The sequence below is a fragment of the Platalea leucorodia genome (genome assembly GCF_965183815.1).
Source record: "Platalea leucorodia genome assembly, chromosome: 1".
In the NCBI taxonomy this organism is placed as follows: Eukaryota; Metazoa; Chordata; class Aves; order Pelecaniformes; family Threskiornithidae; genus Platalea; species Platalea leucorodia.
Window position 1 is genome coordinate 76523765 of NC_138823.1, and position 20636 is coordinate 76544400.

Genomic DNA, 20636 nt, shown 5'->3' on the forward strand with positions numbered 1-20636 from the left:
AAATTTATATTTCCAAGGTGTGCTTGAGCTTTTGGGATTTTCAGCGCATGGAGGCTGTTGGGCTGTGAGTTTCACAGTGTATTTATACTTCGGGTTCCCATTGTTAAATGGTCATCATTCCTTGAGTGCCTGGAGGTTACAGCTGGTCTTCGTTAGGAGCCTTTCTCCACGTTTCACCTTTTTTTCCTTTAGCTTCCATTACCTTTTTCACTGCCCTGAGTTGCTCTCATCTTCATATTTTCACACTTTGGTTGGTTGTAGCCCTGTATTGTGTCTGTGTGTGATATACCGTACTTGATTCTTCTCTGATCAAGCTACGCATATTAAGTTCATAGAGTTTTTCTTTAAAAGTTTCATTTTTTGTTTTGGTTTCCAGCTTCCCCCTCTCTCCCAACAGCTTTGGTGTAACTGCCTGGTCTGGGATGTCAGTGTTGGTTCATCAGGATGTGGAGGGGAATACAGGGACTCTTGTAAAGACAGATAATTGATTTTATTTTTTTTTTTTTTAATCTAGTGCACCTCTGTATGTGTCGTGAAAACTCTTTTTCCTGCTGTTGTCAATTCTGGCAAGACTTGTCAGATCTAGGAGCTGGGGCTTCAGCTAAGAACTCGTTTTCATGAATTTTTTTAATTTATTTTAGCCTTCAGGGTTGCAGAGAAAACCTTGGGAACTCTGCACTTGCAAACACCAGGGAACAAACTCCCAAGTCCTTAAATCCTTGGCTTTTTCACTCCTTGTGATTACTTCTTGTGGGAGGAGGGAGGAAGAAACAGGAGTGGGAAGAGGGTCTATCTTTGTCTTCCTCTGTATTGCATTCTAACTTTGTCATTTCTGTCCAGTTCTGCATCTTCTGCTTACTTAGATTCCTTTGCTACCAGACTAGGTAAATTGGATTGCAGTTGTTCAAGACAAATTTCATAACTACCGGTTCTTAAAATAATGTGTTTGTTTTGTCATGTCTGGACATTCCAAATATAGCTTATTTGGCATGATCCCTGATTGTTGGGCTGTTGCTGTTGTTTTATTTTATTTCTGTCATTATATCAACCACAGTCAAAATCCCAAGGTCCCATTGTATCACATAAGAGGCAGTCGCTGCCCCAGAGGTTTTCCCATGCATGAAAAATGCACGTATTTTCAAATACTAATCCTCAGTTTCCAAAGACATCTTCAAAAGTGGTCTCTGATCCCTTTCCTATAGTACATGGCTGGACTGGTGCATGCAAATGGAGGGCTGGAGCCGAGCCGAGCCGAGCTCTGTATACAACCCTTAATGGTGTTCCTGTTTTCTGCTCTGCAACCTCTCTGCTCCTTTCCCCTCAGAAAAGCGTGCAAGGGAAGGAGAATTTTGTGGGCTACCCATGCAGAAGTTGTACTTGGACGATAGTAAATCAAAGCAAGAAGCCAATTGTATGTTGCCGGACCCTATGCCAAAATGGCTTTCTGGCTTATAGGGTGGCCTGGGCACTCAGATGGCAAGTGCCTCGGGTAAAGTTGTCACAGTGTCCTGCTGGGAAAGAAGGAGCCATCCACATCTTCGGGACCTGCACCATTTTTCTAAATCCTATGGGAAGCTGCTCCCTGGAGCCTTGTTGCGCTGTCTGCCAAGCTTCAAATTAATGTGGTTCTTGTGGTTGAAAGCCTGTGCAGCAAAGAAGATGTGGTAATAATTCCTTTTCTACAGAGTAATTTATAATGGCAAAACAATTTAAAATACTCAGTAACTAGCTTGGTTACTTAAGAATTTCAATCAAGAAGTTATTATAGTTTTTCTTTGTATTACCCTTTCTAGGGTTGTTAGTGACTTAAATTGTGTTTGCAAGAACTTTTCGACTAAACCTTTCTCTTGGAGCAAATTCAGACAATAAATAATACATTCTGTAAGCACAGCTGAGGAAGATTGCAAACTATCTAGGGATAAATTGCACAATAAAATGTATGAAAGATAAAGGTTAATGCCAGCAACATCACTTCATGTCTTTCATTACATAATCAAAGGAGTGTAACAGTGCCTGTAACTATCTTTTTTTCCGTACATAAAAGATCTCGAAACTAGAAGGGATTTTTGCATGAAAAGCAATTGCTGTTGGGAGGAGCTGTGTGGAGAAAAGGGAGCTCATTTACAGACTTATAATCAAAACTAATGGGAAATGCTGGGTGGGGGAGGATGCAGGCGAAGAAGAAAATGTAAGCTGTCAGTGCTGTGACCACAGGAGGAGTCTGGACCCCCAGATTCGGGGCTGGGTGAGCTGGCTGTTGCTGGGCTGCCTTCCCAGTGGTGTGGACTGGTACTCTGTCAAAGCCTATCCAAACCACTGCCCAAGCTTTCTCTCTTCCAGCCTTCTGCAAATAACCCAGAAGCTTCAGCAAAATTCATAAAGGCCTATTGTTACTCTTAAAAGGATTGAAAATTAGTCTTTCTCCTTTCTTTTACCTAAAAATGAGAGGCAAACGAGAAATCGAGTGGGAAGATGTGAAAATGTCAAATGGGTCAAATGATTTATCTGAACGTGTGAGCATTAAACTGAAGTGGGAGAGAGTGAAACGGCTTTTGGGGATACTGTCACAAAATCAGTGTGTTGTCTGTATGTGGGTATGTATCACTTCGAACTGCATTCTGCTATTTGTTTGTAAAATATGGAAATTATAGGGTAGCAACTTAGAGTTTCCAAACCTTCAGCCTCTAAGTATGTGAGTAGACGTTGGAATATATCTTTTGTTTGTGCAGGCAGTGGTTATGTCTTGAAAACATGCTCTGTACAGTCTTTTTGTAAAAGTACATTGCACAGTTCACACCTTTGTGTGTAAACAGCTGAGATTTTTGAAGAAGCTTTCATGCAGTTGCTATACAAGCCTAAGCCTATACAGAGGGCATTAGTACTTTAAGTTTTGAGAAGATAGAAACAGATAATGAGTATAGACTTCATCCACTGTCTCCGTAACAAATAGCCATTTTCACACGTAGTTTTGAATGAGAGGAGGAAAAGCTTTGGCTTGTTTTTACAATATTCGGGTTTTAAACTTTAAGAGTACCCCACTTGTGCTCGTTGTATATGTTCCTTTAAATGTGCTTTGTGTATATGCAACATCACACACTTTGCTTATTTTTTTTAAGCTCAAATGTCAACAATTGCAGTGTGTAATTATGCCAATAGTGCAGAGAGACATGTTTGCTTGATTAGTCACCGCGGCCTGAATTCAGCCAATACAGCTTATGGCATCCAGCTGAAGTCCAGAGTCAGGAGCCTAGATTCCCTCTGCAGCTAGCAGAGAGACACAAATGCCTTTGTCATGTGCTTTAGATCTTAAGTTACCCCATTTCTCTCCCTTAGCTTCAGGAGGAATTTAACTCTCTAAAATTACCTGGGCTGAACGTGGGCCTGGGCCTTCGTACATGACGGGTTCGGAAGCACTAACCCTCCAAATATAGATGCTGACTTGAACCCGGCACTAATCCGGCCCTGCCCTTCTCTGCCCGCATGCTGTGATTCCCAAAACCCGACTCGCTGGTACGACCCTCATAGAGTTCATGGCTTTAGTGTTGGTGTTTGATGACCACTGAACATAGGATGATACTGTGATTCCCCTTCAAGTCAAGTTATTCCTCTGACTCTTGGAAAGGGGTTTAAAATTCAATAGCCTAGCAAAGAGGGGCAGAATCAGGGTTTTGCAATGTGGCCAACTTAAGTCCTTTTTTTTTTTTTTTTTTTTTTTAAGATTGCTGTTTTGAATATGAAAGTCAAAGACTGAGATCTTGATCTTACAACAGTTGTTTTCCTTTGTTGTTCATAGGCTTTTAAACGTGTACCTAAATATAGTATATGCCAGAGGAGAGAGTTAATGTTGCTACGAGAACCTTAACCTCAGCATTTCCTAGGGTTTTATGTTTATATGTAGGGGAAAAAAGCAATGATCAAATAATTCACAGTTGTTTTTCTTTTATAAGGAAGTAGTATCTGATGCCTTGTATATGAGTGATCCTATCTGCAGTGTATTGCTGTTGCTGCTGCTGTTTGTCTGAAGGGCTTTTTTCCTGCATGAGCTGTGCAACAGAGGAAGCAAGAAGAGCCATAGGGTTGACCTATATATTTATTTCATTGAAGCACTTGAAATTCCCTTGTCTTATAAAGCTGCCTTAACGCTGCTGGGCAAGTAAGGGGGGGACTGGCTGGTGCTCCAGTGTGTAGATGTGGTTGACCGAGTTGCTTGCCTGTCAGGTGTGCACAGAGAATGCTTAGAGGCTTTTCTTCATCAAAGGTTTGCAACTTCAGGAAGCAAAACCCTCCTTTTTTTGTTACCTCTTCAACTAGGCAAATAGCAGCTCAAGGGTAACCTGCATGCAGAGCTTGATTCTTCAGCAGCTTTGAGTTGACTGATCATAATTGAAAGCTTCCCCGTTCCTCCAGTGACTGACTCCGCTCTTGTGAGCCCTTGAGCTTTGAGTACAGAAAGCCTTCAGAAAAATGATCTCATCAAAACAGGGTTCCAGTGAAAACAGCAAGTACCTGCCTGGTACATAGGTGCCTTCTGCAATAAATCTCTCCCCCTGCTAGCACAAGGTACATGCATTTCAATTAAATTTTCTTTCTGCTTACCTCACTGATGGTATGGTTCTCATGGCTGAACAGTCTTGATGAGTGAAATCAGGGGATGAAAGTCAAAACTTGCTGGACTGATTTTCAGTTTGTGCAGCTCTTGGTAATGACTCTTCAGTGTATTTTAATGGCTTTCTGTGATGTCTCTGATCTTCGTCTCCTATAAAGGGAAACTTGAAGAACTAGTGTACTGAAACCTTTTATCTATTAGATGTCAGTCAGAGGGCCTTCTGATAACTGGTACTCTCTCCTTATACTTAGTTTGCAGTCATAATCCAGGATAACAAAGGTTGGTTTGCACTGATGTAAATTACACCGTGATTAATTTCAGACTGTAGAATGCAAATGTGGATCTGTTTGATGCTGAAGATTTTCAGCATAATGTCATTTAAAAGCGTCAATTTTTATGATAACTGTATATAGTCCTAGGTTTTCTTTTGCAGAAAAAGGAAAAAAATAGCACAAATAGAAAAGTGGAGAAGTAGTAATGTGACCGTGACGCGACTGGTTTGGGTTTTTTTTTTTTTTTTCCCTCATTCCTAATAATGTTTGTGTTACATGATGCACACAAAACACTGCAGTGAAGTTGAGGAACTGAGGCTGGAAGATGAAACAGCCATGAGGGTACTCCAGATACGTGACCCATTATACGAAACCACTGAAGTGATGAATATTAATGTTCTTCTAAATTTTTAATTTTTAAGTCTTTCTGTCTTTCAAAAAAGGAAAAAAAAAAAAAGAAAGCTTGGGGGAAGAATTCTTCCCAGAACAATGGTGCAGTCTGTTATCTGCTCCTTTGCACTGTAAAGCACTGAATGTTCAGCCAATATAGTGCTCTGGTTGGCTTAGCATTCTTAACCTTAATTTTGAATAGAAGGTGCCTTGTGCTGCTGACGTAACGAGGGCCTTTTGTAAATCACTGTTGCAGGCAGTCTGCTGTTGCATTTCACTGCATTTCTCAGAGGGATGCAGGGCACATGTGTCAGACTAACTTTCTGAACCTCTCTTCAGGCTAAGTGTTTTCATTATTGGAGTATTTTATTCAGAACGAATTCTGCTTCATTTTCCTTTGTAGATAGTAAGTACCAAAATAATTTTGCAAGTGAAACAGTGTTTCTGCTGGAAGAAGTTTTAATAGGGAGCCCTTAACATTTTAAAGTAGGAGATGCTTCTTTGAAAAAAAAGAAGGAAAAAAAAAAAGAAAGGAAATGTGAGAGCGTTGGATTTGACCAATTGACTTTAAATTAAGTCCCTTCTGTGATACAGTAATATTGTTATATGCCTCTTTTGTCACAGAAACTGTCAGAAAGTTTGAGCTGGAGCTTTGTCGTTGAGCTGGTTTCGTATTTGTGGTTCTACGTCATGCTCTGCGGTGCTGCGTGGGGGCATAAAATCCCCTTACCTTTCGCCTAAGCCTCTTAGGGACCGTCGCACTCTTGCCTCCGCAGAGGCGCGGGGTTTCGCCTCACTTCTGTCTCTCTCCCGTCCGGTAGGCCAGGGTTCAGCTCAGGCCCTTACATCCCCTCCTGATGCAGTCTTTTATATCCGTGATGTCAGCGGTGATGCGCGGCCTTGCGCTGCCCGTGATAGCGAACACGGCACTGCTCGTGGTCAGCGAAGGCAACGTGCTCGTTTCTGCTTTCACCCCATCCAGCCGCTGAACCCTCGTCCCGCCGCCGCTCGCCCTCCCTGCGGGTGACCGTACCCCGCGCCCGTAACGCAGCTCCGACGGCCGCTGTGGCGCGGGGGCAGCGGGGCGCTGCCTGCAGGCCCCGACCGGCGGGAGGAGAGACGCGAACGGCCCAGCGCCGCGCGCCCCGCACCTGCTCCCAGGTGCCGCTGTAGGCCCGGGAGCTGGCGTCGGGTCAAACTCCCGGCGAGGAGGGGGGACACGCACCCGTGACCCCGTTGCTTCACGCCGAGGGAGCACGGCGTGAGCGACCATGAAAGACAGCTGCAGCCTTCTTCCAGGGGCCGCACGCCATGGAAGTCTTTCTGCGCTCGGGCGCAGGGAACAGCGTGGCGGTTGCCGTAGGGCGCTCTCTTTCCCACCTGCAAGGACGCGGGAGGCACCCTCAGCGGGGCAGCTTTCCCGCTCTTCTGGGACCTGGCAGTGGCGGGGATCGGCTGCAGCCTGGCCTGTGTCGCTGCCTCGGTCCCGGCGGGGAAGGAAAAGAGGGGCTTTTGTGCTTCGGGTGTCACAAAAGCGGCGGTTCCTCTGGCGGAGGCCTGGCGGAGGCTCCCCCGGAAGGCTGAGGGGAGAGCGCCGGGCCGCGCTCCTCGGTGCCTGGCGGGTGAGCGAGCGGTGTCGCCGGGCCGGTTCCTCAGGCAGGAGACCCATCCGAAAGAGTTCACTTTCAATACAGAAAGTGGAGCCGTGCACGCCGAGTGAGCTGAAAGCGGAACGGAGTTGTATCACCGCCACCTTTTCGGTGGCGTCACTCCTTTCCAATCTACTGCAATAAAAAGTAGTTATTTAAAAAAAAAAAAAAAAAATCGAGTGGGTATCAGTCCCTCCCCATTCCCCACTAAAATAAACCAGCAACTTTTGTCGTGTGAAGTTTTGGCTTTTCAGCGTGCTTGCACGCCCGGGGGCGGGGGGGGGGCGGGGGGCAGGGGAGGGCTGCGCTGCGCTCCCCTCCCCGGGCGCCGCTGCCGCCGGGCGCCGGTGCGGTGCTTCGCTGCGAAATGGGTGCTAGTTACAGAAAACAGACTTGCCCGCAGGACAGAAGCCCCCCACCCCCCAAATTTCTGTGTGTGCGAGGATGCCTCTGACTCGGTTCGGTGTTGGCAGGAGCGGGAGTGCAGCTGTAACATCGTGCAGCGTGCACGCCTTCCCCGGAGCTACCGCAACCGGGACCTCTCCTCTCCCTCTCCTCGCCGCGGAGCCTGCTGCTGAAAGAGCTGGCTCATCCCCGCTGTCAGACGAAGCCGTTTCCCGAACGCGCGGGTTTGAGTCACTTGGGCTGGATGCGGCTTTAACTCCTCCCTCACTGGGCTTGAATTTGTGCGCAGCCGGCGGCGGCGGCGGCGGGGGGGGGGAGGCGGGAGCCGGCGGCGGGCGCTGGGCGTGCGGCGCTGCCGCCGCCCCCTCGCCCCCGGCCCGGGCCCGGGGGGGAGCCGGCCCCGGGGCCGCCCCGGCCCGGCGGGAGGAGAAGTTGAGGCGGCGGAGCCGCGGGCCGATGGGATCCACCGCGGCCGGGCCGGGCTGCGGGCAGGCGCGGCGCCGGCGCTCGGGCAGCACGCGCGCCTCCGCCGCCGGGGTTTCGGCTGCCCCCCGCTCCCCACCCCGCCTTTGAACTTCGGGGCTGCCGGAGGGGGGTCTCAAAACGCCCGTGGGCGGTCATAAAAACAAATTTCCTTTGTAATTTCTTTTTTTTGGGGGGGGGGGGGGCGGGAATAATTTGGAAGTCTGATAGTGTGTGGGAAATGATTACATCAGTCGGAGGGAGGGCTAGGATTGGTCTACACGGTGTGGTTTGATTCACTACCGCAAAGATTGCGTGTAACCCTTTGAGTGGAGCCCTGGCAGAGTTGTTTCCCTCCCCAGAAGCAGTCCCCACCGCAGGGGCTACGTGACAGGTAGGGTCCCCCCGCCCGCCGACGCCGCCGGCACCCCGGGCGCCCAGCCGCAGGCTACCAAGGGCCGGCGGAGGCAGAGCGCAAACTCTCTCTCAAGAGGCGATCGCGATTTAAAATGCCATCTTGTTCTTCCGACTGCTGCCTTTTACGTGCCGTTGAGGTAAGATTTTTCCATATCAAATTGCCCTCCGGGTTTTTGTTAGATTCGCCGTCTCTTGCTAGGATGCCGAGCGTTTTCAACGCGGAGTTGATGGCAATCTCGGACCTGCACGTTTTGCCCGGAGAAACAATTTTGCGGCAAGTGGCTCTCGCTTGAGCAGAACAATGCAAAGAGGAAAGCATCTGTATAATTCAGGAGGTGGGGAGCAGGTTCCTGACTTGTTCTCTCATCTCCATTAATATTTAGGATGTGCAGCGTATGCACGTTCGGTTTCGAACTACTTTCAAGCTAGGATCGAAAGAGAAGTCGGGGCAGGGAGAGAAATGTGTGGACCGTGCTAGCTAAATGATCTGCCGGCAAACTGCAAGTGGGACTCCCCCAAGCGAAACAATCAAAAGTTAGTGGGGAACAAGAGAGCCATTTTTAATCTTCGGGGTCTTGGCCTGCTCCTCTGTAAATGTTCGGAGGCCTCTGACGGGATCGCAAAGAAAATTGTGCGTGTTTGACTGGATGTAATTTCTCTCGCCCACCGCGGCCGAAGTACTCTCTTGATATTGTTTCACGTTTGCTTGCCTTACACAGCTTTATACAGAACCTGCTCGCTCACTTTTTCCGTGTATGTGGTCACATTAACCCTGCCGAACCTTTGTTGAGCGCAGGGAGGTGTTGGGGAGGGGGGGAGGGAACACAGGGCAAAGGGGCATCAAGAGAAAGTGTGATAAAGTGAATCATCCATGTCATTTGTCCTGGCTGCCAAGGTGCTTGGAACCGTCACGCCAAGAGGATGCTTTTCTACGCGGTAGCTGTGTGGTTTGCCTATGTTCAGAGCTGTTGATCTGTAAGTGTACCCTTTATGTTGCAGGATGTAAAAGTCTTTAGTGAAGATGGAACAAGCAAAGTGGTCGAGATTCTAGCAGACATGACAGCCAGGGACCTCTGTCAGCTGCTCGTTTACAAAAGTCATTGTGTGGATGATAACAGCTGGACTCTAGTGGAGCATCACCCTCACCTAGGATTAGGTAGGGAACGGTCAAAGGGGTGGCATGGTTACCTGGGAACATAAAATATGTGTAATTCGTATTAATGTGCTTCCAGCCGGAACATTTTCTTTCTACTGCTTTTATTTGTACAATTAGCTGAAGTCGCATACGTGCTTTTTGTGTGTTACAATTTGATGTGTTAAGCGTTTAAGCCATTTTAAGTCCTTCTCTCATTTCCCATGCTCTGTTTTTTATTACAAAAGAGAAAAATAATTGTCTAATCTTCACACTAGCGCTCTGTTGCTACCTTGCCGTGTCTGAAGCTATTGCAAATAAACAGCTTAGGCAAATTAAGCTTGATCCTTAGAGTACTGGTCCTGCGAAACAGCTCAGCTCATCACCAGCTGGGAGACCTGGGTGAACAGACTCAGCTTTGCATACCTACGGTAATGCTTATGAAAGCTAGACATGCTGAGGTGGGGGAGGGGGTTGGCTAAACTTGACTTCAGGCAGGGAAAAAATGGTGGCACCACCCGCAAATCCATGGGCAATTTCTGGACCAGTGGTGACATCTGCTCTCCAGGCAGCAGCTCCTCCACCTGCCTGAAATTAAGGTGTCATGGTTACAGTTTCAAGAAGGCAGCAAGAGGAAGAACTGTGGGGAATTAAATAACACCGTGAATTGGTTTAATTACAGTACCTGAAAGAATCTCACGTTATTCAGTCTCGCTTTCCCTGTTATTTTGTGGCACTGATTAGTTGCAGGGTTCTGCTGTGCAGATTGCAACTGCGTATCCCTCAGATACGCTGTCTATAATTCCACGTAGCGTACAACAATGCTTTAGGAAGTGTAGCATTTGGAGTATTAGTCGATATACTTCACGGGGAATTTTTTCTAGAAAATAGAGGAACACAAATCATAAGCTGCGATCACCAACACTGAAATTGTGAATGTTATCTGTAGCTAACAGAGGTTTTCTTATGTCTAAAAACGTAATTCAGAACCCTTACAAATAAAAAAAGGAAACAGTTTGCTGGAGATGTAATGCCCTAAGCCGATACTGTGAAGCACAGAAAAATTCACTGCTCTGCAGAATAGCACTCAAAAAAAACCTCACAGGATATCCTGATTATTTAATGGTTTTATTGGGTATCTCTCCTAATGTAGAAATATGTGAAAAAATGGACATGAAGCACTGGTTTGTATCTGTCTGTGATATACTTTCAGTTCTGAGGACGTAGGACGAGGTGAAGAATTAAGGTATAAATTACAGAACCTTTATCTCCGTAGCTTAATATGCCACATGCGCGCTTCTAACAACCTTTACAAATTTTCAGTTTTATCAATGCTCATTAAACTACCAGGCTCTCTTTTTTCTATATTCTCTTTCCCATCATTGCTGATTACCAAGGTATTGTGTAAACAGAAGCCTTCTCCTTTGTAACCAACATCCTTCTCCTGCCAGATTCATTCAATGATGCCACAATTCAGTGTTTGTGACATCACAATAGCTTCCATGGTGACTAATTGTGCTGTCAAACTCTGGTGTGTGACATCTCTGAATGAATCGGGCAGGAGGCTGATTAGGAAATCAAAAGCTTCTGTTTACACGCAAATAACTTGGTAATTAACAATGATGGGAAAAGAGCAAGATACTTATCGGGCTGCATTTATATACAGGGGGACCTGCCTGCCTGGGACCTCTGTTTCACACTGAAGCACAAAGCGGGGCCCCGGAGAAGCCAAGCGGGATGTGCAGGTTGGGGCTTCAGCAGCCGCCAAACTTTGTTCCGCAGGGTCTGCTCCAGGGCCGTCCTCTGCAGGCCACGCAGTAGGTCTGCGTGAGAAGTCCTGCAGCCTTTGGCGGGGTAAAGCGAACAGACAAAGAAAAAAGAAAGTCTTTAAAGCGGCCAAAAAGATGTAACGATACAGGTTTCACGTATTTGAAAGGATGTGGACAGAAAACGGAATAAAAGTTCATTTAACAGGAGACAACGACATGCAATTTCTTGTATTTGGGGACCAAAGTATACACCGTGACATATTCAATAAACTCTAAATACCAGCTTTCTCGCGTCCACCCAGTTTTGGTTGTAGTTCTAATTTTTTCCTATGCGGATGCTTATTTCTAGCTTCTCCGTAGCTTAAATGCTTCCCTGAATTTCAGAGACTGACAGTTCAAGGCAGTAATCCGCCTGCACCTTAGGTGAAGTTACTATCAGGTGTCTGGTGTTCCATATTTTTCCCTCTAGAAATAAGACTGCTTACAGTACATCTGATGTCATACAAAACAATGGCAAATAGATACTTAGCAGTCTGGAAGGAAATACGGTTTAAGAGCAGTGAGAATTCTGTGTTTCCAGAAGACATTATTTCTTACTCGAGACATCCTTGCTGACTTAATGCTGAAGGTGGTAATCTTGAAGCCCACCAAAAGAGGAGAGTTCCTTTAAGTTCACTATCTTTTTTTTCCTCCTAGTCTCGCCTAATATTACTTTCCAAAAGAGCTCAGTTTGCAGAACCAGTTCATCTTTTTACTATTGGGCAGACTGAGGACACGAGCAAATTTTTTATGTCAGCTGCATATTTATCACTATGGTGATCTTCTAGGTCCCAGTTTTTAAGGAACCTTCTGCTTACTTTGCACGCGTAGTCAAGTGTATTCCAAATAACATGCATGCCTGCAAATACCTTCAAACAGTTATTGGCCTGCACAAAGTATTTGTGTTCTCACTGGAGGCAATGGTGTGACAATTTATTGTCAGACTTGCTTAGATTTAACATGTGGAAATGGTTCCTGCTGCACTGTACCACTAGTATCTAAAACACTTTTGTGGTCAAGATTTAAGCAGTCTGTGAAACTTGAATTGGTCCCATTATTTTGTTTGCAACTAGAAATACACCTATCCTGTTCAGAAAAATGTAGTATTCTCCCTATGTGCTACTCCATGCTTAACTATCATCAATTTAGGATGGGGAGTGAGACATCTGTATTGGACGTTAACAGAAATAATAATAATAATGGAGACAGGCTCTCATGATAGCATGTGTCTGGATGCTGAAAGAGTTCCTACCTACGAACCTCATTTTTCCAGCTCCAGAACTGACCGTCCATCTTCTTTAATACAGTTGAAGTAGAAAAGAAAAGTAGTAGGGCTCTGAAATATATGTAGCGTTAGAAGAAAGAATTGCTGCATAGTTTCGTGCATAGATTATCTTGTTTACATGTGCACTGAATTTGATTTGCCTTAATCTGAACGAATTAAAAGTGGAACAGTTAGACACAGTGCTCACTGAAATATGAAAACAGGGCAGGCTATTTCACACTTTGGCCCACCTGTCATTTGTAGTGATTCTCTAATTGGGAGTTTTGGGCCATGCCTGTGAGTCGCTCACGATGGAATCCAAATCCTTTTCCCATCTCATATCAGTTCTACAGTTCTGTATAAGTTCAGATAGTAATACAGGGCAATTTGGAGGGGGGGGCAGGGAAGTCTGTCCTATTCTTCTAGGAAGGGTGTAGAGGAGACTGAGTTGAGCCTATCAAGATAAACAAAAAGGAGACATTTCTGGTCACGTCAGCAGCAATACCACTTGAAGACGGACCGGCCTATTGAACTTAATAGGCTGACATCTGTGCTTCTAGTTTTGTAGCAAGAAGCTCAAAGCAGGGCTGAGGTTGAGTTGCTGGTGTGTCAAGTGGCAGTTCATCCCATTTGTACTAACCGCGTGCAAATTACCAAGGACTTCCACTTCTATGAAGCAGTAGCAAACTGACCAGGACTAGCTTCCTTTTTACATGGATGTGCTATGAAACACTGCTCCTTTTCTTCAAGATGGCTTTCACCATCAAAATGAAAACGTAAACATTAAATCAGCGGGAGTATCGCCACAGAGTAAAGAAATACATCCAGGTCAGTTGCCTAAAGCATCGAAGAAACTGTCACTGGGTATATTTGCACAAACTAACGATCAAAATACAAACCAAATTGGCAAATGTTCATCTAGACTGCATTTTCTCAGGACAGACTGAACAGGACGTGGTTTGTCCCTGCCCTTAGGCGAGCAGTCTTCAGCGCGTTAGGAAAGCAAAGACCACAACTTTGTGCCGTGGCAGAAGCAGGCAGTAGCAGGACACATGGTCTTTCAGGGTTCATACTGTGATGAAGATTCAGATCAACATAACTAAATGTTTTTTGGAGGAAGCGTAATTTAAAAAAACAGAAAGGCCCCCCACCCTCATAGGCCCACCATCCTTATCACAGTGTGGAGGAGATTTGACTTAACCAGTTGCTTAAAACCATGACGGTAGCAATAGATCAGCAGCAATACCTGAAACTTCACCTGTGAAGCCCCTAGATAATGTAGAGGTTTAGGTGATGAATGCTCAGGTGGTGCAAAATGTCCTTAATTAACTGATACCGACAGCAGTATTGCAGCGTACGTTAGTTGAAGAACTACCCCTTAAAAGCAGTGTTATGGCTAACGCACTAAGCAGCAGCTCTTCATGTGAGAGCAGCCCAGTATGGAAAATCTTCAGTGTTAGCCCCTTGAAACACAATCTATGGCAAGGCTGGACATTGCAAGTGCAGGGTAAATGGTGAAGTCGTGATGACCGACAGCCTAAATGCAGGTGAAGAAGACAATGGGATCATTCAGAGATAGGTTAAATTTCCAATCAGAGAACTTCCATTAATCTGCTAAGTTGAATAATTCAAGTGACATTCAAGAGCTTGCTGCTTTTTGAGATACCAATGACTGCTTGCTTTCTGTCCTGAAAAACCCCAGGAGAACTTGGGTGGCAGCCTGGCATTTCTAACTCTGGGAATGTGAGGATGCAGGCACACGAACTGGGGAAGGGACTCTCCAAACTTCTTTGGCCAGCAAGTCACACGCATTTTGGATAGAGCTTTGCAAAAGTTACTTTTTGTTTGACCTCATTTTTCATTTCTTGTTATTTAACAGATGAAAGTACTGACTATTAAGACGTTCGAAAAATACCTAAATATTTTCTCGGAAACTTTTGAAAATTTGCCAAGATAATGAGTTCATTAAGCAGTGCACATTTAGCCCAGTTGCCTTCTTTCAAATTACCGCTTTCAGTGAATTTGATTTGTTAAGCTATCTGTTCATGCTTTGATGTGCCATTCCTTTGACCAGAGAAGTGGTGGTTATGGAGAGTTACCTTGTAACCAAATCTAGAGCAAAAAATTGCCCTGTCATGTGTACAAAACATTTGTCTCTGTCAGTATTCCTGTAAAGTAGATCCTGTGACCTCTTTCATAATAAACCCCATTGTCTAGCATCTACAATAAAGGCCTGAAGTTCACCTTGAAATAAACTGGTTTTATAGAGTGTGATCAAATAGGACGCTGTATTTCTGTGATAGTTCAAGACCTAACGGTGGCCTTTCCGCAACTTTTTTCCCCTTAAATCTGTCCACCTTGCCGGTTCCACAGCATATAGCCAGCACCAAAAGAAGAGGTTTGTGTGTATTATTTAAGCTACTGCACACAAAAAATCTTACGTTCTTTCCTTTCTCAGAAGTCTGTCCTTATGAAGCCCTGATGTAGGAGATCTTTGAGGAACACTGCCATGTAACGTTAAACTTTGTAATACTTACGCTCTAGTTCCTTTAAATGCCTCATGGCAGTATGGTTTGAAAGCTATAACATGTTTTGTTAACTTCTTAAAAGGTAACAGAATTAGACTGGGTTGTTTTACTCCTGTTCTTTGGAAGTTGGTCTCGCTGCTTCTGCTGGTTGGCTGTGTGTTAACATCATGTTCTTTTTCCACAGAGAGGTGCTTGGAAGATCATGAGCTCATAGTTCAAGTCGAGTCCACAATGGGAAGTGAAAGTAAATTTTTGTTCAGGAAGAATTACGCAAAATACGAATTTTTCAAAAATCCCATGGTGAGTCTCGTTACTTAGTTGTTTACACCTCAGAGAGAGGGATGGATTACAATAACATTGCTGGGCGCTGTTATGTCTTAAACATCTCTTTTAAAAAAAAAAGCAACCAACAAACAGAATTCTTTCCAAAGAAATTCTAACCAATGTTTAAATTCCTTGTACTCTCCTCCCAGCCTAAAAACCTCAAGTGTTTTCAAGTTACCAAATATGCTTTTTTCAAAATGGCTATTGTTAGGTTGGAGAGTGACCAAAACAGGGAAATATTTGTTGGTTTAAGAAAAACAATCAAAAGTGCAATTTATTCATCATCTTCAAAATTACTCAATTGGAAGTAAATTGATCACATAGCGTGCAGTATCCAAACCTTTTAAGTTCTGACAGTAATAATTAAAAAAAACCCCTCTGGGTAACCCCTAAAGCACTACATAGAAGGAATTTCCAGTTTATCGTTCTATATGTTGAACAGTGTCTCACCTATGGCTGCGCTTTACTAGTGTGCTCTGCCTCCTTTACTGAGCATAGTAACTCGCCCTCTCTATGTCCTCCTGTATATCCATGCTTGAAAAGTATTGTATGTCATAGCTGTGCTTGTTCCTGGATTTGTAAGATCCTTTGAATGTTGTGATTTTAAACTGTTTGCAGTGTAACTGCTTATTTGGGGATGATTTTTCACATTTTATCTAAACAATTAAGTTGCGACGGGCTATTGACGTGAACCGGTGTCAGCTGATGTGACCCATCTAGGTAGCTGAAGAAGGATAATCTAGAGGTGGTTTAGGTGAGAACAGATTTTGGGTCAGTCGGGCATTTGTGATGCCAGAAGAAAAAAGGTTCATGAGGTCACGCGAAAACTCATTGCTGAAGTTACTGCGGATGGTAAATTCATTCCTTTTCTGATAGACACTAATGCACAGTTGCTGCATCCTTGCACGTGTGCTTGTGCATACATTTGTCATCTGCTGGTGCTTGTTTCAGAGGCTGTGCCTTGACTTACTGTGTGAAACATTTCTGTACATGGAGCGTTTGTAATTTTTCACTTCTGTTGATCTTCCCATCTGATAACCTACGAACATCTGAGTGTTGTACAGAAATTTTGGTATCATAGGAGCTAGCACATTGGTTTCATGTGGTATACTTTAAGTAATAACAGAGCATGGGAGTAAAACCCAGAATGCTTAGCATTCAGTCCCAGGCTCCTGCAATCAGAGAATAAATCATTCTTTTGGTGTAAGAATGCGAAGGCTCCCTATCCGTTGCATTAGCTGTTGCCATATGGCGCTGTTTCTACTCAAGAGAGGCTGGTAGATGTTAGCTTTCGTAATTCATTGTGCAACTTACCTGGCAGAAGGGTGATTCCGCTTCAGCCTTTCCCTTTACGCCCTAAAGACTAAAATTTATATTGCCTGAAGAGTGGCAAATGTTCTAAACTGGAAACGTTTTTGTTGTGATTCATCTTGTTATAATCAGTCATTGTTTTATTTCAGGCATTTCTGCATGTCTTCATGCTTCAAAGAATGTTAAAAAACTTAAAGAATGACTTAATGTAATTGCTGTGTATAGTAAATTCAGTGTACCGAATTATATAGGCATTTTAAAACATGGCAAATGAAAAGAGGAACTGGAGGAATAAATCTGAAGCCAAGTCATTGATTTAGCAGTCAGAAAACTGTCTGACCTTTGTCATGCAAAGATTCGGTATGAATGAGATATTGTACTGGATGCCTGAAATCAAAAAGCTCTGCAGAAGCACCTGTTTGTGCGTTAAACAATGTTTGCTTCTGTGTTTGTGGGATGGGGGAGAGGAGGTAGACGTCTGCTTTGAGATTATTCAAATCTAGCACGTGAAGCAGGGCATGCGACACAGAGCCTAATTATTGCACATGTGTCCTCGTTCAGTTTGTATTATTTAATTTCACGGAATGTACGCGGACCTATCCTTACAAGAAAAAACACTGGGCTCTGTTATGTTACCCTGAAACAGAAACACACAGGGGTAGGTTTTGCAAAGGGCTTTTCTCTTGACAGACTGAAAGGTTTCAAGCCCTGGCTGTTGAACAACCAAATGAAAGCATCAACAGTCACACATGAGCTCTTTCTCATAATTAAGGTCTGCAAATGGCACTTCGTTTGGAGCCTTCTGAGGGACTGAGCAGGTTTTAGGGTCAAGCAGATACAGCACTGAAGAACCGTCTTTTGGACAGAAAGAGAGTGCTATCAAAGGTGAAGGTGTACATACTGGAGATCCTGCAGCATCCCCGCCCGAGACTTCTTTTAATGCATTTGCGTCCAGCTTACACCCCTGTGAGGGTAGAGAAAACTTGTTATTCCTCCTGCTCTGCATCTCCCACACGGCAAGTGGAGTTACAGAGAGTTTGTTCGTGAACAGCCTTTCTGGACGGAGAGGGAAGCCCTGAAATTTGGTGGCAGAATATGCAATAAGCAAGGAGTCACTGCGTACCTAACCTGCAGGACCATTCATCCTGTCCTCTCCTAGAAAGTAGAGGCTGTTAGAGATCCCCAAAAGCCTTCAGTAGAAGAGGAAGTGATGGGAAAATGTGCTTATGAAATGCTGCATATCAGATATTTTAAAAATCCACATTCTGTCTGCATGGGCGTTTGGTGAGCAGAAGGAAGGGAAGAACTGCACTTGAAAGCCCTAGTATTACTTTCTGTGTCAGGGGATCTCCAAATTGATTTAAGAGCGATAGTTTCAAGAAGCCAATGACTGGAAAATTCCACTTGTTCTATATATAAGTGTTCAAATATAATGTGACTTCCAATTGTCTTCTCTTTTTGTGTCTAGAATTTCTTTCCAGAGCAAATGGTTGCCTGGTGCCAGCAAACAAATGGCAGTATCCCACAGTCCCAACTTTTGCAGGTACTGTAAGTTATCTGTATGCACAAAGAAAATTTTGCAGCTGGAGGGGAGAGGTTCAGAGGAAGGAAGGGAGAATTCAAAGGTCTGGAAATAGCTGGTCAGAGAAAGAGCAGTGTAGTGAGTTAGCATATAGTACTAATGTTGAAAATACCTGACAAAGATCTTACCCAGTGGCATTGAGGTGTAAGTTATAAACACAAAGTATTCATAGCTATGTTCATACATATTTGTTCCATTAATACTCAGCCTGTTCTGTGGGTACCCGATTTGGCCACCTAGTGTTGTTCCTAAAACAGTCTCAGCAGGTATGTTTCTAGAAAAACAAATATACCTTAGAAAAGGCAAAACAGAAGTACTGTTCTGTACTCCACATCATAGCATAGGAGAAAGTGTAAAAATGTGTGTGTACATTAGAAGATGGGCTTGAAATGTGAGAGGTTTTCTTTTGCTTTTTATGTACCATGTTTGTGCCTGGTGAGAATTAACACTAAGGACCAACTTCCCCATGGTTCAGCCAACTAGCTGCTCTTTTATATACAAAAATAATTCCCTAAGAAGTAAGTGCAGGTAGTTACAGAAAATTGTATGTAGTATTTGCGAAGTAATCCCATTTAAAGCTCCCCAAGTTAAATTACAGGTGTGTGTACCTTATGCATATGTGTTGGTAGAGTTGTGTAATCTGCGTGGCAGTGGCACGTGCACTGAGTTTATGCTGAAGTTTTGATGTTGCTGTACAGTTTCTTGCTTGTTCATGAAGGAACTGTGGTGGTGGCGGCACAGTTGGTTGGCCTCCAGGGATGGTGCTGAAAGGTGGGCTGCCTCTCTGACCAGTAACTCATTCACTTAAACCTCTCAATTTAAGAACTCCAATCTAAACCCTGTAGTCTAAATCGTTTTCACTTTAGTTGTTTTCTGAAATGGGGGACATTCAACTCATGAGGCCAAATTAAAACACAGTTTATTAAAAGAGTGCTATACTAAGCATGTAAGACCGTGATGCCTAGAAGACAGTACCATGAATAACAGGCAAATTATAAAGCAGAGGGCACAAATACATAAAGAAAGCATGCATACAAATAACTGATTTTAGCTCGATTTCTGTCATTTTGCATGTTTGCAAATACGCACTGACTCTCTGTTTAAATACAAGTTTCCACTGACTTTTGAACCAGTGCACTCATTTTGTCCCATAACCACTTCAAAATCCATTAAATACTGTCTCCAGGTTCACGGAGAATAATTTAAAATGTTAGCATCCACTCTCAGCTGGGAAACGAAACAAAAATCAAACAAATTTCTGGAATTAAAAATGAAAATCACGTGCAGTGAGGTTGCAGTCGGGAACCAAAACTGCTGTGAACAGGCATTGCCACAGACTGGTAGGAGCAGAGGTGTTCCCACCTTGGACCCTTTTTCCTGCAGTGTAAGTGGAGAACCGAGTTTGCTGGTTAACGTGACCAGCAGGACCCCCTAAAAGAGCAAGATGGTTCTTGAAGATGGAAAAGTTTCAAACCTAGGGTAACTGAAACAGTAGGGAAAGGAAAACCTTACAACCTTGTAAGATACAAGAGTTTGCTTCTGGGAAGGCCCAGTTAGGTACAGTCCTGGAGAAGCACAAGTCACAAGGGTTAACAGCGCGAGAGGGTGAGGGAAAGAGGATGGGTACATTCTCTTTGGTTCGTTGTTCAACCATAAAAAACAATCTTCCTTAAAGCATTTATATTAAATACCCCTTGCCTTTTCAAAAACACACAACCATTTTTCATAATTTCACTAACAGTTGTAATTTGTTGAAGGTAAACTTCCTGCAGTCTAGTAGTCATTAAGTCTGTTGCATCTGAGGCCACCTCAAACATTGAGCAAGTGCGCTGTTTTTTTCATTGCTCACAAAATAGGGAAGAATATTAAACATCATCTCACGATATCATATACTTCATTAAGAACTAGTATTTTTAGTCTTAACAATAGCATTAAAAACAGCGGGATCTGTTTTCGCTAGTGTCAGCCTGGCTCAGATACGGAAAGAAGCTTGCACCGTAGTTTACTTGTGGTTTATCTAGCTGGACAGAGAGAACATAGTCTCCTTTTGGTCCTTCCCTTTCACAGTTCAGAAGTGGATTCATAGTACAGGCAGCAGGAAAACTGACTGTTCTTTTCCATGCTGTTAGATGAGATGGGGAGGAGGACTGGAAAAAAAATCAGGTTTTAATGCAGCCGAGAATTCTGACCCAGGGCACCGATTTTTGGTTTTGTTTCCTGTGGGCATTGTCCACCAAATAACACCAAACCATGACTTTCAAGAATTGCAGAGGCATCTAGGCCAACCAGGCTTATGCATTTTTCTTCCTGCTATTGGATTTATTAGGAGTTTGGCGTTCAACTTGCTGAGCAAGCCTTCTGTCATTTAAAAAGCTGGCCCATTGTAATAAGGCAGCAATCCATCAGTTCGCTAGCCATAGTTAATACTTCCTTCCTTTGATGTATCACAAATCAAATGATTCCATATGTGGTCCCTCCGATTATGT

The 20636-nt window shown here is 44.1% G+C and overlaps 1 protein-coding gene across 1 annotated transcript in view; it reads left to right on the forward strand.

Moving 5' to 3' along the window:
- GRB10 (growth factor receptor bound protein 10) overlaps positions 1-20636 on the forward strand; it is a gene marked incomplete at its 3' end in the record, with an annotated part of 107674 nt that overhangs the window by 75925 nt on the left and 11113 nt on the right. Inside the window, exons 5-7 of the mRNA XM_082309878.1 lie at positions 9201-9357; positions 15118-15233; positions 18037-18111. Of these exons, the coding sequence (XP_082166004.1) occupies positions 9201-9357; positions 15118-15233; positions 18037-18111 (348 nt within the window). The remainder of the gene's footprint in view (positions 1-9200; positions 9358-15117; positions 15234-18036; positions 18112-20636) is intronic.